This window comes from Magallana gigas, chromosome 10 (genome assembly GCF_963853765.1).
Source record: "Magallana gigas chromosome 10, xbMagGiga1.1, whole genome shotgun sequence".
Lineage (NCBI taxonomy): Eukaryota > Metazoa > Mollusca > Bivalvia > Ostreida > Ostreidae > Magallana > Magallana gigas.
The window spans coordinates 3,458,783-3,476,418 of NC_088862.1; the positions used below are offsets into that span (position 1 = coordinate 3,458,783).

At 31.5% G+C, this 17,636-nt stretch overlaps 2 protein-coding genes across 3 annotated transcripts in view; one reads left to right on the forward strand and one right to left on the reverse strand.

Moving 5' to 3' along the window:
* Nucleotides 1-17,636, reverse strand: part of LOC105343045 (uncharacterized) — a 111,973-nt gene that overhangs the window by 72,041 nt on the left and 22,296 nt on the right. The window lies entirely within an intron of this gene.
* Nucleotides 12,706-17,183, forward strand: LOC117686789 (uncharacterized). The gene is made up of 5 exons (XM_066073650.1): nucleotides 12,706-12,973; nucleotides 13,049-13,110; nucleotides 13,318-13,437; nucleotides 14,362-14,416; nucleotides 15,564-17,183. The coding sequence occupies exons 1-5, from the start codon at nucleotides 12,732-12,734 to the stop codon at nucleotides 15,949-15,951; spliced, it is 867 nt and encodes a 288-aa protein (XP_065929722.1). The 5' UTR covers nucleotides 12,706-12,731; the 3' UTR covers nucleotides 15,952-17,183.

The window sequence follows — 17,636 nt, forward strand, 5'->3', positions numbered from 1 at the left end:
TTGTTTGATTGGTTGATATATTTCTACATTTTAAGTTTGTTGTTCAAGTTGGTTGTTTAATAAGTTGATACATTTTCTACAATTAAAGTTCGTTGTACAAAGGATTCCCGTTTAGTAATTATGTTTGTTTATCTCGTTTCAAGATCGTTGGATGATTGGTTGATATATTTTTACATTCAAAATTGTTGTTTAAGTGATTAATTCAAAAACTGAATATTTTATATTGATTGACATGTCAAAGAAATAACTGACCGGTACAATGAACTCTAAAATATAGAAAATATATCAACCAATCAAACAAAAAATTTAAAATGTAGAGAATGTATCAACTCATCGAACAACCAATCAAACAGGGAAATTCAAATGTAGATGATAAATCAACCAATCAAACAACGAACTTAAACAACGAACATAAAATGTAGAAAATGTATCAACCAATCAAACAACGAACATTACAACAACGAACATAAAATGAAGAGATTATAACAACCAATCAAACAACGAGCATTAAATATAGAAAATGTATCAACCAATCAAACAACAAACTTAAAATGCAGAGAATGTATCAACCAATCAAACAGCGAATTTAAAATGTAGAAAATGTATCAACTTATCAAACAACCAATCAAACAGCGAATTTGAAATGTAGAGAATGTATCAACCAATCAAACAACAAACTAAAACAATAAACATAAACTTTAGAAAATGTATCAACCAATCAAATAACGAATTTAAACAATGAACATAAAATGAAGAGAATATTTCAAACAGTTAAACAACGGACTTAAACAACGAATATAAAATGTAGAGAAAATGTCAAACAACCAACTTTAACAATGAACATAAATTGTAGAAAATGTATCAACCAATCAAACAACGAAACTTAAGATTATATCAACCAATCAAACAACGAAATAAAATAAAGAATATATATCAAACAACAATACAACAACTTGAATTCAAATCAAGGGAGAAAGTAACCACAGAATGAACTTAAATAAAGAGAAAATCAATCAATTAGTCAATCTTCAATCAATCAGTCTTTCAATCAATTAAATAAACAACAAAATCATTGCAATCCACTCTATGACAAGCCAAAATGGTCTAAATATATTTCCCAATCAGCCATTAAAATATATTTTAAAAATATATAACTATTCAAAAACTGAAAATAATGTTTTATTGAAAACATATTACTTATTCAAGCAATTAAATAAAAAGTTAAATAATCAATCATGCAAAGAAAATATTTTGAATTGGTTCAAATAACAACCATTCAAACAGCTACCAAAAATTAAAACTCATCAACAATAGCTTCTACATGTTAGCAATTAATCAACAACCCCTAAATTCACGACACCAGACATGTGTCTGTAAAAAGGACAGCAAACCAATTATTCAAACATCAGTGACAGCTGTAAACACCAATCAAATCTGTAAACAGCAATCACAGCTGTAAACACCAAACAAAGCAGTAACACCAAACACAGCTGTAAACACCAATCACATCTTTAATCATAAACACAGCAGCAAACACCAAACACTGCTGTAAACACCAAACACAGCTGTAAACACCAAACAGTTGTAAACAGCAGCAACGGGGGGAAACAGTAGCAGTTAATATATCTATAGGTACTATGAACAGAATAAATTTACAAAGTAAAGAAACCATGCAAGCACAGAATGAATATATTACATAAATGACAGTGACCTTTTGCCTTTGCTAATATCATTAAACTGTAAGAGTAATGTACCCGTTCAATCCGTCTCATTCTGGAAAGGGATATTTAATTGATTGTTGTTTATTAAATATTTTCAAAAAATATCTATATCATATAGATCATGTAATTTAAGTTGAATGCGGATAAGACGAAGAAACGAGTTAAAACGATTATCATTTTGGACACTTCTAACGTGTGAAAGAGAACTACGTAAACAAATAAAATGTGCAACAAAACATCTTTAAGTAAAAGACCGTTGCACCAAAGTGCGCAAATTACAGAGAAAAAAAATATTTGAAATTGCATAACAATTTAACACTTTTGTTTATCTTCGCTAAACAAAAAAAGATAAGAATATTTTCCTTCGTTGTATAACTTTGAATTGATATTCTAACATTCGCCAACGATTCTACCATTTGATCTCATTACATTCACACGACACCTTCGGAAAGAACTGCGTCGCTTTATTGTAACTACAGCGCAATTCACAGCTGATACTACGATATGTTAAATCACGTGGATTTAAATCTGTTAATATACATGTCCATATCTACGGGACATGGATCTACATAACCTTTGCTTTTTTCTCCTTTCGTATCTTTAAAATTCATAAACATAAGATTAATGATGCATTATCTCTAAACATAGATCAAACCCGTTTATTAGGTGTTTTGTTTAGTTTTCTTTCATAAAGAACTAAAAAATGTTAGCAGTTGTATTATCAAGGAGGCTGAATAGTCCACAAATTAACCGTCAGATATATCTTTAGAATATTAGAAATGATCTTTAAAGCTATGTACTGATGTGGGACCAGTTCTCGCCAAGTACCATTTTTCATTGAAGCTTTAAACTTTTATGTGGTAAAGAAAAATTCTAAATGTTTTAGATTTAAAATTTGAATATTTTCTCATATATTTTTTTTCTTCTTTTTTATGGAAATCAAATCTGTGTTATAAATTGTTTAAAATCTAAGATGAACTTTTCGATAAAATTTTTTATAAAATGCACCAATTTCAAAAGGTAGTTGAATACCTATTATAAAAATATTTATTAAGAGATGCTTTAAAATTTCATTGTATTCAATCTTATCAAATAAGCGTTGTTAAGAAAGGATACAGTCAATTTGGTACAAAATAATTAGAAAAAAAAATGGAAGATCTTGATACATATATACTAGAACTGGAGTTAATCGTCATCCTTTTATACGCTGTAATTTCTAAGATATCATGTTGAAAGGGTTCGATAATCGTGGCCATTTTTAGAATGTATTGGTCTATCTAGGAGTAGAGCTCTATACACAAATATAAGAAAATACCAAAATCTTGGCAGTAAAATGCATGGATTTTTTTCTTTACTTTATGACACATGTAGTTAATAGCCGAATAAAAGACTTTTGTAGGTACACCTGATAGTTAAACTGCCTAAAATATGATCTGTCAAGATCAATCCTGCTCTTTTCTATTATACAAGTGCTAGTATGTTCCGTTTTAATTTCGATGTATTTTGTTTTTTAAGGGTATTATACAAACATTTTCCACAATCTTCAACATTTTGAGTTTTATACTTCAGCTTGTTAATATACAAACATCGTATATAAGTTGTATTACAATGTACTTAAGGGATAAGGAACCATTCTGTTGTCAATCGTGTCGTCATGTTGTAAAGGATTTCTCACTTCAGGTAACTTAGTGAATACAAAATTCTATCACGTGACGTGTAAGCTAGAATGTTATGTGCTAACAAGGACAATGTTTTCGAACACGTTAAGTTGTCAAGCATTGATTTAAAGCCTTCTGTGCTTACATGGGCGTGGTCTTATTGTTTAAGCCATTGTAAATAGTATACTTGTACCATATAGAATGGATAGGGTTATGGTGAAAGAATGACCACATAAATTTATACATGACATTGTTATTCATGCTAGTCTAATTTTAGTATCATTCTGATAATGTCAGCTCCACCTCTCATGCATATTAATATCAATCTTATGATTGATCAAGGCCAGATAAGCGAAAATTCTCCTTTTTTTCGAAAGTTGTAAAGAGAAATACATAGAAAGAGCGTATTGTATCCCAGTCTAAAATCTTAATTGACGTGGAAATTGACAAGACTCTTTAAAAACTTTAACAAGAGTGATATTAGGTTAGGAAATAAACGTATTCTCAGCCATTTTCTTTCAAAAATTTTGGAATACTAAAACATATATCATAGTGTACATCCACACCAAACAGCATTTCTTTAGGAGGGTTCGATGGTAGTGACCACTTTTAGCTGTATTTACCTCCTTATGCTGAAGAGTTATGTATAAATATTACATTTGATTATTTTCTTTATTGAATAATAGTTTATGGCCAAAATATGATATGACGAAGTTTTAAGGCAGATCTGATGGCTCCTTTGTTGACCACCTAGCTTCCTTAAAACCGTAGATTTATTCTTATCATTATCTTGTTTGATTAAAAGAGTTAAAATCCAAAGACACCCTTACAACTGTTCAATGATTTTCATTATTAAATAACGATAACTATGTATATATTTATGTAGACATATCTTTTGCACATTTTGCTGAGCTGTTTTCTAGAAACGATTTTGTAATGTACTGATAATCCTTATTGATCACGAAGAGAATGGTTGATCCAAAATAAAGTGCAAAGACGACGGCATGACCTAGATTGGAGTTTTATCAGGTGAGTTGGTGTAAAGGTGTCACAGGTGGGGGCCTTACCTGTCGATTACCTGAAATATCAAAATAAACTCTGCAAGGTAACGGATCTACAATGAATTTAAGTTAATAAAAAGTGATGATTGACAGATTCATGGTGACAGAAGATAACCGAATTGCTGTATCTTTTATATTATCATGAAACATGACCAGGGATTTGGACATCCCATTCTTTAGAAAATATGTATTGTAATTGAGCAGACATATATTATCTTGTGGCTGTATTAAAACTACAACACAATTTCTACGAGCAAATCCATGTAAAAATTAAAGATTAAAATTATACTTACTTTCCATAAGTACAGGTGTATACATCCTATTTAAAAAAATACAGTAAGGACAGATTTTAATTTTTAAGAGGATAAACAAAAATCAAAATTTGATTATTTTAAAGTAGTAATGTTTGGTTAATCAGAGTTTAATTATGATTTTAAGAATTGGTAAACATAAGCACAGGGGACTTTTCATTGAAAACAATGTTAACATTTGACAATAATAATAATAATAATTGCATCAAAACTTTCCTCTGAGTTATTATATGGTCATTAATATTGCTGAAACTGATGTCTGGAAGCTTTGTGCATGTACACCTAAATAACAGTTCAATTCTGATAACTATTAAATCCTCGATCATTTGCTCTTCGTAGAACAAATATTTTGCATAATAACCCTTTCATATCGTTCCTAGAAAATAAGATATGTACACTAAGATTTGTGACAGGTCAAGCTATATGCGGAGAAAAATATCTATTTTTAAACACTTTGATAACAGCAAAAAGTATAACAGAAAGGGTTTACAGCTTGCCCGACATGACCTCATTGATAACATTGGATAAACTTGGAAGACAAAAAGGAAGGTAATCAGTTCACATAAAAGACAAACTTATAGATACAATGTACTTGTTGAACTTTGTTTTTAACAACAAAGGAGCTCTTGTACATATTAGGGGGTGGAACGCCAAAAATATGAAATATAATAAAATGTTACTTTGTAAGTTAAAGAGAGTTTACTATGATTTTTGCTGAGGTCACCAAATATTGCGTAGATTGTATTATTATTCATTTTTTGTTAGGTATATCGACGAGTAATCGACTTCTGGACTATTGCTCAGCCATCATCTTCGACATATTTTTTTCTTATTAATTAAGATGTAAATACTTGTATATATGTAATTGGAAATATTCATTTTTAATGCTTCGTAGTGTCATAAACGGATGAAATTTCCTGCTGTGAAATTCAATGGAACCGATTCTTTAGCATAATCATGGTTGATAAAGAAATAAAGATAATTTGCCTGGCGAATTTTTTCTTTTTTGTTGATACATGTAAACACTCAGAACTTTAACCAACATTTGCTCTTACACAAACTAAAGCTGTATTTTATTTTTTATTACTTCTAGAAGTGAAAAAAAACCGAAGAAAAATTTAACACCAATTATAAGACATTTTTTTCGATAAAGTGACTTTGTTTGACTTTTTAGGTGGGATTCTGTTACCCCCACATTCATAAGCATTATTTATTTGTAAGTCACTACCTGTAAATGTCACCATACAGAACGCTGATTTTTATTTTGCTGACCAGTTTATTGATATTTAAAGTTTTTAAAATTGCGTAAATTGTTTTAAAGGATTACTATTGTTCAAAATGCGCAGAAATTCCTCTTATGGCAATAATAAAAACTAGTACCGATTGTACATTTAAACCTTACTTTTGTACGTAGTGCCATTAATGACTTTCAAATAACTAATTACTTTTCATGCTACTGACCTCGAAATGTTTTTTGATAAATCACTCTTCTACATTCTACATTGCCAAGGTTTTTTTTAAAATGTAGAAATTATTAAAATCAATGGAACGCTTGTAAGATTGGAAACAATTAAATGTATATTAATAAACTATTTGGAGACCAAAGTTTAAATTTAGTATCCATGTACTCCGAATATTATCAACCAAGCTTATAAATCGTCTAATTTTCAATTAGATATTATAAAAAAGATTACTAATAGAAACTATAAACTACTGTATTATTTGTCTTGAATACTTATACTGTCGGTATTAAAATCATCTGAGGTCAATGGTAAAAAGTTTTAGATTTTATGTATTTTCAAACTTTGTTCTATTGCATGTAAATTAGTTGACTTAAATTATACTAAAGATTATATTGTACAAACACAAAATATGCAAAATGATATAAAAAAAAACACACATAGATACACACAGAACGATCTACATTATGTCGCTACAAAAGGGGAAAAAGTAACGAAAAAGAACTATATATGATATAAGTCTTTGGCCACTGTAATTCTCTATCTTTAAAGTGTTTCAGTCACATTAATTTGTGCTATTTTTTTTTTAGAAGAGTTGACATAAAATATGTTTTCACCTATATATTTGATTTATATGCACTCACTGGTAGTATATGACGTTCGAAATGACGCTTTTTTATAATTCAGCCAAAAATTGAAATTTTTCTTATCTTTTTTTCGAATGGGAAATAAAGAACGACTCTTTGACCAAGAACAAGCTTGTTGTCACTTATAAGTACTGGAGAGATACATCTTTAGTGAAAATATTTTTTTTTCAAGCAATCACTCACTATTTTCTTGAGGAGAAAAGGGCTTGAAACAAACCGTTCTACGTTTAAAATGCGAAAATGGTGGGAAAAGGTAAAATTTATTATGTCATATTTTAAATTTTGGGCACTTAAATCTAAATAAAAGTTATGAAAAAAACTTCAAATGTAAATCTGTACAAATAAAACCAAGAATTTCAGTAAAATTAAAATATTCATTTAAGGGGCCATTTTAGGCTCAATCTATAAATAATCCTCTATTTCCAAATTCCTCTGTTTCATTTTAAATCTACCTGTTGCTTCAAATATTCTGCAAATATATAAAAATTTGTATGTGTTAATAACATTATTATTTTGTGTTTTTAAAAATGCTTGATGGCGATGGCCATTTTAAAGCTATTTAAATCTTCTTTTAAAAAGAGCTTTAATTGAAGATATAGAAAACAATTAAATTTTAAAGTGATAATAAATAAAATATTTCTTTGCTAAATAATAGTTTATAGCTAAACAAATAATTTTCAAAAATATGATGCATAACGTTAATCTAAAGTTTGGAAGTTTGAACCAAATTCTGTTTACACAGAACACCGATAATTTTCACATTTTCCTATTAATTATTCACTACTAGTACTTGGTTCCTTTGTCGACATCTTCTTGAGTATTGTTTATTTTAAAACACGTTTTTAACATTAATATTAACTATATAAAGTTTGAGATAATGATTACAAATTCAAATAACTTAACGCTCAATCGACTGTATGTCGCTTAAAGTCCTGATTATTTGAATAGGTTATCCGAGTACAATTGAGACAGAGATTGAGAGAATACCAGTATGTCCCTAAAAAATTCGCAATGTTAAGTACACAATATAGAAGGATAAACCAAAATGACCCCAGCCATTTGATAAGAAGACAGATCTGGAAAAGGTCATTAGGTACACATTGCCGGTGTAATGAAGAATAATGACCCCCGTAGAATAATGACCGGGGGTCATTTTTCTACGTAGAAAAATGACCCCTTTGCCTGAAGAATAAGTGTCATTTTTATAAAAATGAGCACACTCCACATGAAGAAAAGTGACCCCTGTAGAATAATGACCCCCTTGTAGATTTTTCAGTATATTATTTTATTATTTGTGAAATAGTCTTTACACTATTGTAATTTTTACTGCTGTAGTTTACAGAAAGTAACAGAAATTATAATTCATATTCAAATAAACTTCAAGTGAAAGAAGGGGTATATCTTAGAAAATAAAAATCCTTCCGTTATAACAAGGTATTGAGGTATTGCATCGGGGTATGGTTGTCATCTTAACAATTACATTTACATATATCTATGGTGTTCCGATAGGGCCACTTTGACCTAAGTTGCAAGGGCGATAGTGCGAAGGCGAAGGAGCAAAAGTGCGAAGATGCGACGACGAAGCGCGAAGATGTGATGCATAAAGTGCGAAGGCGAAGGAGCGATACTACTATCGCTTCTTCCCAACTTTGCACTCTGGCCTTCGCATCTTCGCACTTTCGCCCTCGCCTTTTTTTATTGCATTCAGTAAGTCTCGGTCGATTACATAGAATTTAATACAGGCACCGTACTCGCCAAGTTTTTCCGATTAATCCATGCTATTATTGGTACGCATGCGCTAGGCCATCGCGCTTACTATAAATGTTTATAAATATTTTAATGTGTACATGTAACATATATGTTTACCAGTGCTGGCTATGCCTAATCATTATATACTCCACATAAAATGTAATGTCCGCCATAATGTATACACATGCACTTCCAGACTCCTGTCACTTACCAGCCGTCTGATTACCGTGGACCAAACACAGTAACATTCTAATTTCATTATGCGACACTCCTTGCTGATGTATGGATCTAGAGGCGGAGAGGGGGTCCCCCCCCCCCCTGGAAAATTCAATATTAATAATTTTACGCAGTAAAACAGAGATAGTCCGGACCCTATCCCCCTGGATAATTTAATTTTATTAATTTTATTTTTTAAAAATCCCAAAATATGCCTTGCAACCCTTTAAACGATGGAGAGCTCCGCAATTATAAAACATAGGTAATCACAGATTACAAAGCTCACCGAGACGAGGCACCACCTTTATGAGGCATCACCTTTATGAGACCACCTTTATCATATTATTTGAAAACCATCCTTTATGATCTTGGATATTCATGGATTCTGTTTTGACACAAAATCGTATATCATCTGTTAAAAAATTGTATGATAATCATATGTCCATATGTTAATCAATACAATAATATACAATTAAAAGTGCATCTAATCATACTTACAATATATATCATATAAAACCATAAAATACCGTAAAAAAATGTGAGATATGATATTGTAACGTATGATATGACATTGTATTGTGTTATACATTATAATTGTTTTTGATCAAATAATAGAATATCATAAAACATAATACAATATAGTATTATATGAAACAATATCATATTGCAATAATACATCATAACATTGAAACATATGATATTATATTGTATAATTAAGCATTGAATCATTATTTTTTGAAAGATGTGGTCTCATAACTGCAACGTATTTAAACCTCTTATCAACGCTTTTAGAAACAATTTTTTCTTATTATAATCGATTAGTGTTTATTATTTATTTAGATTTACTATAGTCAGATACTCTTCACAAATTTGCTCCAAAAGAAAAAAGTCTATTCATGATCACAAAACAACATTACAACAAATGTTTAGAATATTGATGTTCAAGTATTACGTAGAAGAAAACAAAACTAACGCAGAATGATTTTTTTAAAAATCACTTTCCCCAAGAAATGTAAATAAGAAGTATTCATATTCCTACGTTACCTGCCCCTTAGTCTTTTTTCATAAAGATATATAGATGTATCATTCTTCGATTGACAATTCATTCACCAATGAATATTGCTTATATCATTACAACAATTATTCTTTCATGATTATCGTTCGTTCATTACCACACATATCCTCATTGTGTATGAATTTTTCTTAATTTGCGTCATTTCCCGCCGTATGTCGACGAGAGAAGTAACGTAACTGTTAACAATCATGCAATTTGTGGCAATGTCAGAATGTTTTGCGTGTCCTTGCTACGGATATGAAAAACTATATACAGCGATATATTTACAAGTTCGGTGTTTATAACTTCAAAATCAGTTGAACAAGGTGAAAAATTAAGTAACTTCAAAGTCATTTCTTGGATACGGGGTAACCAATTTCTATTCATATTTACGGGGGGGGGGGGTCATTTTTCTATGGGGGTCATTTTTCTTCATGTTTAACATGAAGAAAAATAACCCCTGGGTCTTTTTTCTTCAGAAAAATCCAATTATTCTTCAGCTAGGGCGGTCATTATTCTACGGGGGTCATTATTCTTCATTACACCGGAAAACAAACAAGCGAAATCCTGCTCGGTTCTCTCAACTTAGCTTTGAAAAAATAATTTAGAAAATATACATGATAAGAAACTATTTTGGTCTCCATGATTCAACATTTTTTATTTTATTCTGGAATATTTCTTTTCAAAATTAACCATGTTTTTGGACTGTCTTTTCATTTTTAACAGTCCTGAGGAAATGGGTCTTTTGTAAAGACTATTCTTACTAGCAAGTACTGGATACTTTCAGGAAAACATGTTGCTGTTGAAAAATCATATAGAGTTTTGGGGCGATTTTATCAAGTCAATTGGATCTGAAGTCAACTCAAAAACTTTTAAATCCATTGTACCTTCCATAACATTTGTAGTAAAAAAATCTTTATAAGAGAAGAGCAATAACCAAAGTATGCAAATTCCGAAGAATAATATATTTTTGATTGCATAACATTGTTACACTTTTTGTGTATCTTCGCTATTCAGAAAAAAGATAAGAATATTTTCCATTGAAATTTACTGGATATAGATCTGTATATTAAATAATCGTTGTATTTGTTCTTTTATATCTAAAAACGTTATGACCAATTTTTACTCTTTCAAAATATTTAAACCATACTCAAAATAAGATAACTGAAATCCGGATTTCTTAAATGTCACATATTCACATTTAAGAACTAATCGTTGAATGCAGTGATTGTGAAGAAACAGAGGCTATGAGACGAATTATTTCATGGCAGCTGATTGACACCAATCTGCATGTCATGTCTAGCCCATCAAAAAAATAAAGGTTATAAAAGTTACTCAGAATTCAAAATTAAAGAAGTTCTAAATTGTTCTAACACCACTAACCACTTACCTCAGTAACTAAAACATGATAATTTTACTTGTGCAACATTTTTGTGTTTAAGTTCACCTAATGCTGCTGGAAATTCACAATGAAAGCTGATAATTGATTTGATTATTTCGTAAAAAACGATATTCTCTCGAACACAGAACATGCAAACTGAATAATATCATTACTATTATTACGTAGACTACTTTAAAAACATTGTGAAGGAGAGATGCGTAGTAGGGGACTTGCACTTATCGGGACTTGTCATCAAACATAAAAAAAACCCACTTCCATGGTCTTAATGATAAAATGTAGTTTTCTTTCTCCTTTTTTATGTTTTTCTTATTCAGCTGTTCTGTTTATTCAACTTTCTTCTCTATTTATGACTCCCCCTCTAATAATGAATACAAGACCAAACAAGTAGACATAGGTAAATCTGATCTATTAATAACCATCGAATCTATCCAGTCAAAACTTCCAGTGCGTTTTAACTTCCTTGTCGTTGTTTTTTGTTAGGAAGTATATTAAATAGTATAAATAAAAATGAAGAAAAACCCTGCAAAAACTGTGCAAAATCTTAGCGTTGATTTCAAACAGAGAATTTTTGGATTGTAATGCTGTTGTAAAATTAAGTTTAAATTCATCAGGTAAGTTGTTTTATTTTTAAAGAATATCAATGATATTGATGTTTTATTTCTATTTTATAAACAAAAGCCAGTTTTTACCGAAATAAAATTATTTTTAATGTTTTTGATTTAAAAAAAAATTAAAGTTATCATAGTAAGTACAACACAAATATATTTGGTTTCTCAAATCATATGAAATAATTAAACTTTTGGCTAAGTATATATTTTAGGGCTACTGTGTGTGGTTGTTTCCGAAACAAATTCACTCTCATTTATTTAATTAGTTTATCATGGAAATTACTTTTCAAGCATTTCCAAAAGTCAACAATCAATAAAAAGGACTACTTTTTAAACAAGACGATATTCATAGACTATTGTCTTCAGGTGTTCCGTCTCGGAATGATACACGATGAGAACTGGGTGGTTTACCTATGTAACGTTGGTGGCGCTGCACAAAGTCTGTTTCCCTGTTACCAAGGCCCGAAAGATGCGACAGTGGGTCCATACACCTGTGAAGTGTGAGGCAAGCTCTAACACGTTCTATCCTTACAGGCGAGGGTGTGCATGTACTCTGACGCTTGTACTGAGAGATAATCTCAATTTCCTGCAAATGTTCAGTTTAGTACCTCGAAATTGAGGGAAATCTGATGAAGTCGTATGTAGTTATAATCATTTTTATGTCTGCTTTATTTATTTACAATAAACTATATATATAATGCTGATAGAAAATCTAAATAGTGGCGTAGCATATCCAATCACAGACGCTTGAAAAATAGTTGAAAAAGTGAGTATCTCGGAAAAAAAGATAACCTTGAGGTACATACTTTTTTAATGCTGTTTTCACAAGCCCCTGTGATAGAATATGATACGTCTAGATCTAATGGTTTCCATGGTTTGTTCACAGGAGATAGGTCTGGAAAGAAACCCCAAATACAGAGTAACCCATGGTTTTACATGCAAAATAAGCAAACTAGGAACTCATTACGACAAACGAACATTTGAGTTCCGCTGTAGAACTTGCAGGAACTGTACCACTTTATGGAGAGTCGACAAGGAAAGCCGATGTACACACAGATCTGATGCTGCATGTGGAGACACAATAGAGTAAGTTTCTTAAACCAAAGGATTGATCTGTCACCTCATAAAACGGAATTAATTCCTTTTAATTTTAACATGCAGGTTCTTGAGTATACACAAACTGCAAGCGTCATCAGATGAAGTAAAAACAAGAACATATCAAGGTGATATACCAATTAGTTTATTATATAGATTGATGTCTTATTTAGTTGCAATGTACTGGCTTCCGCTCTACCCTCTCACTAAAAAAAACAAATGCAAAAACTACAACTAGATACGAACGTTATATTCAAATAAACTACATTGGTGATTTTGATAAAAGCTCATTTTTCATTGAAACGAAATTCGGCAAGCTGTGTTTTGTTTTTTAGACCCGTCATCTCAAAACGTTATACTCCTCATTTTACTGAGTCTTCTGACGCTTCTCTTCATCACCACTATTTTTGCGGTCCTATGCCTAGCTTACAATCGCGCATCCATGCGGCACTGCAGTAAGTAAGACAATGATGTTTAAAGGTGTGCAAATTATGATAAACTTTGTAGAGAGGGGTGTCAAGAAACATTTATTCATTAAAAAAACGTTTTATTCAATATCACATAATCTATCAGATTAGGCAGCAGATACCGCCTTTTTTAGCTTTCTCCCTATATCAAGGCCATCAAAATCAAAGTACTGAAGTACTGTCGGGAGTTGATTTTTTTATTATTAAATTTAAAATTAACGAAATGCTATTTTTCCTGGCAAGTAGTTTTTAATCTGTATTTGAATTTCGCACATTTTTATAATATGAATTCTCGAACTTTTCCGACAAGAATTTCGAGAAAACCCCGTATGAATCACGTTGTGTAATATTTGAAGATAGAATTAATTCCATCAAACTGTTAATCAGTAATCGAAATGTTTCTAAAAATTGTACACGTTTGGATCCAAGCAATATTGAACTCTAGTCTCGTTCAACCAGACGCTCGGCTGTCTCCTCTGCTTGTCGGAAATTTACGGAGACAGCCGAGCGTCTGGTTGAACGGGACTATATTTAACTATGGCGTAGGAATACATGCAACTACAAAAAACAATTAAATTGTTCGTACCATATAAAATCTTACTATTTTCAAGGTATTTATAATAACGTTTCTTTTGAAAAACAATGGTACAGCATACAGTACACCGAATTTATCTATTATTTTCAAGATCTACGTCTTGTAAGCGGTGATGATTTGTGCTTAGGTCCAAACACTGTTTCACTTTCGGTTTGCCAGAGTAACTGCATAGGAGATTTGATTAAAATCAACTCCCAATAAAAAAGATTTAGTTATAATTGAGGAATCTTGAAATTGTACATCACTGGTTTTTAGGTTATAAGTGTGAACTGGTGGACGTTTCAACTTGAATAAACGTTTAGCGTCCTTTTTTGTAGTTAAGGACGCTACAAGGGGAAGTGGACACAAGGAGACTCTTCAATGTCTGAACAAGTAAGGGCTGCAATCATATACCGGTGTAATATATGGGTATACGTTTCTTCGTATTTAATGATTTACCTGTGTATCCATGTGATATATTTTGTAATTAACTAATTATCGTGTACATGTTCTTCACCGGACATTCAATAAATTGTTAAATGTTATTATATTCCGATAGTTTTTAAATTTCAACGGCGTTAATCCAACAAGAGACACGTGATAGTTAATGTCTTAATTTACGTCTGAGTATATTTGCTGACACAATCTTTCGCTTAATTGATTCTTTTATGTAAAGTTTACTTAAATATCATAAGTTTTTCAAAAGCTGTTCGATTATTGATTTCTTTACACTTTTGAGTTCATTGTAATTGTTCACTTTGTATGAAGTCGAACTAGCAGTCATATGCAGTTGAAATCAGATATTTGGTGTTGATACACCCCAAACTCATATAAAAGTATCTTTCATGTAAACAAAAATAATAAAACCCGTGTCGGTTTATTGGAATATTCACGAATCTTAGTTCATCAAAAAGAGAAAAAGGAGGATTAGTTTAGTTTTAGTTCTGTACTGGAGAGAGCATTCCGATATACCTGCTGTATTGATTTTTATTTTTTTATTTTATTTAAGTGTAAAAATATTTCGTTGTGTATATGATTATTGAAAATTGTTAGGAAAACACTGAAGGGGAAATTATTTTTTTGTTAAGGGGGATGTGCGGCCATCTTGTACATTTGAGGATAAGAATGTAAACATTTCTTGAACTAGCTTAATTGTTTCTGCCCGAAACTGGCCAAAAATGTTGCCAAAAGATATAAAAGCAATAAATATGAAGTCCTACATGTCATTTTGTTTGAAAAGTATGCATTCATGAACAGGACAATGCCTTTTTAATCATTAGGAACAGCTGTCGAACTGCACAGCTACAGACTTACTTTGAAGATTTAAAAACCTGAGAAAAAAATTGAAGGAGATTAAATGGTTTCCTCTCTACAACCATTTGTTTATATCTTTTGGCAACCGTTTTGGCTAGTTTTGGTCAGAAATAAGACAGTTTAAGAAATGTTTACCTTCTTATCCAGATGGCCGCGCAACCTTTTCGAAGATTCCCGACTTTATTGATATTATGTATGGTAACTTATACGTGAAACTGCTTTCCAGCTTTCAACCAAAGATCTTTCAACCTTTTTCGTCATCAGAGTCAACAGCAATCGACATAGATGTTCCGAAAGAAAACGGAGAGACGCGTCCAAAAGGAACAACGCACAATGCTCAGCGCAACGTTGTAGAAAATGAACGAAGGAACAGACCCCCAACTTTACACCTATCCTCGGGGTCTACCATAGAGCCCGAGTTCAATTGTAGCTCGTGGAACTTGGCTGCTTCCGATTTATTATCAAGAACACAGTTCACCGTTGGGAACACGAATATTGCCCTTTCACGTTCTGTCATTTGTCAGTTCAGCGACAGGCGTTCTGAACCTGGCAACGAAGACGAATCCTTGGATATGTTATCTCAGTTTTCCTCTGTTTTAGAATTAAGATATTAGCCTTTAGAAATGATGGAGGAAACAAAAGTGACATAACATGAACATGTTTATCTGGTTTATGCGGTTCTATTTTGGTCGTATATTGAAATAGTTACATCAAACAGGATTTTTTTAAAAAGATAGGTGCTTACTGACTGGCTACGGAAATATATCTTGTTTATCAATTTCATCCTACCTCCAATGTTTTGGAGGTCCGTGTTGGCTCAAGGTTTGTATTTTGACCATCACAAACAAACAAAATCATCAACGTTTCGTTTTTCCCTTTTATGACACTTTCCCGATTTTGACATTTACCTCGATTATGACATGTCCAGTTGTGACAAGGAGCATACGGCGGGTGCGACCGGTCAGCAGTGGATGCTCACTCCTCCCAGGCACCTGATCCTACCTCTATCTTTTTAGAGGTCCGTGTTGCTCTGCTTTAAATTTGTACTTCGTTTTATGGATTTTTGAGATGGTCGACAGTTTGTTATTGTCATTTTTTCACAGACGGCGAAGATTTTCACCGCGCCGTCTTTCAGATTATCATCTCGATATATTTCCGTTCTCAATTCATTTTCTCCAGTAAGACTTTTAGCTGAAACATTTATTCACCAAAAGCGATTATCTACGTAAATCCACGCACATGATGAATGACCATCTTTAAGTTATCCGTAAAGGTGGCTTAAAGATGCTTAAAGGTAGCTTAAAGACGGTCTCTCTGCCACCTTTAAGCTACCTTTAAGTTTCAATGTGGCTTACACGTGTACATATAAGCTTATATAACTTAAACGTAACATGACCCTACATCCGTCCAATTTTACAAAGTTTGAATATTACAAGTCTCACTTTTTAAGTTAGTTCACTTAAGTTGAAAGCTCAAGTGAGCTTTTCTGATAAATTTTAGCCCGGTGTTTGTCTGTCTGTCCGTTTGTAATTATTATTTTTTATTTTTGAAGTCACCTTCAGAAACACTGGGTTTAGTTTAATTAACATTTTTCATGCACATCAATTTTTTTCAAATGACAAAGACATATTTTTTTATAGCCTCCGCTACAATTTTGAAAATGTCTACATCTAATTTGCCGCAAAAGAGGTCAATGCATTATAAGAAAAGGTATTTTATGATTTAATATAAAAAGAAACTTTTATATTAAGTTGTGATTTAAGATAATATTCCGTTTGTTTAATAATATTTGTTATAAATTTTATGTCTTTTTGTCCGGAAGTCCTGCTTTCTGGATTTACAAATATTCGGGCAATATTTTAAGTTTTTTCTTTAGTTTAAATGTTTTTCTACGTTGATTTAGTTTTATATTGTTTAAGCTAGTAAATTTAATAAATATTAAAACAAAAAAACAACCTTTTTAATTTTTCATTGCTGCCTTTTCTATGTTCAATCCTTAGTTACGATGTTTGTGGATGTACTTTTTGGATTGAATTACCATAAATACAAAATGAAAAAAGACTACTGTGCAAAGTTTGATTTCCTTAATGAAGGTTGTTTTTCTCTATAAATCTAATGTAACAGTATCCCTCAACTCTTAAAATTGTTTTCCATACTATGGTTTTGATTAATGTATCATAACGACACCATTACTATTTTATAAAAGTCCACTGGCGGTTATATGGAGTGTTATGATATTTAATTTATTTTGATTCTCGACGTCTTTGTTCCAACATGTCCACACCTGGCGGGTGCCCTA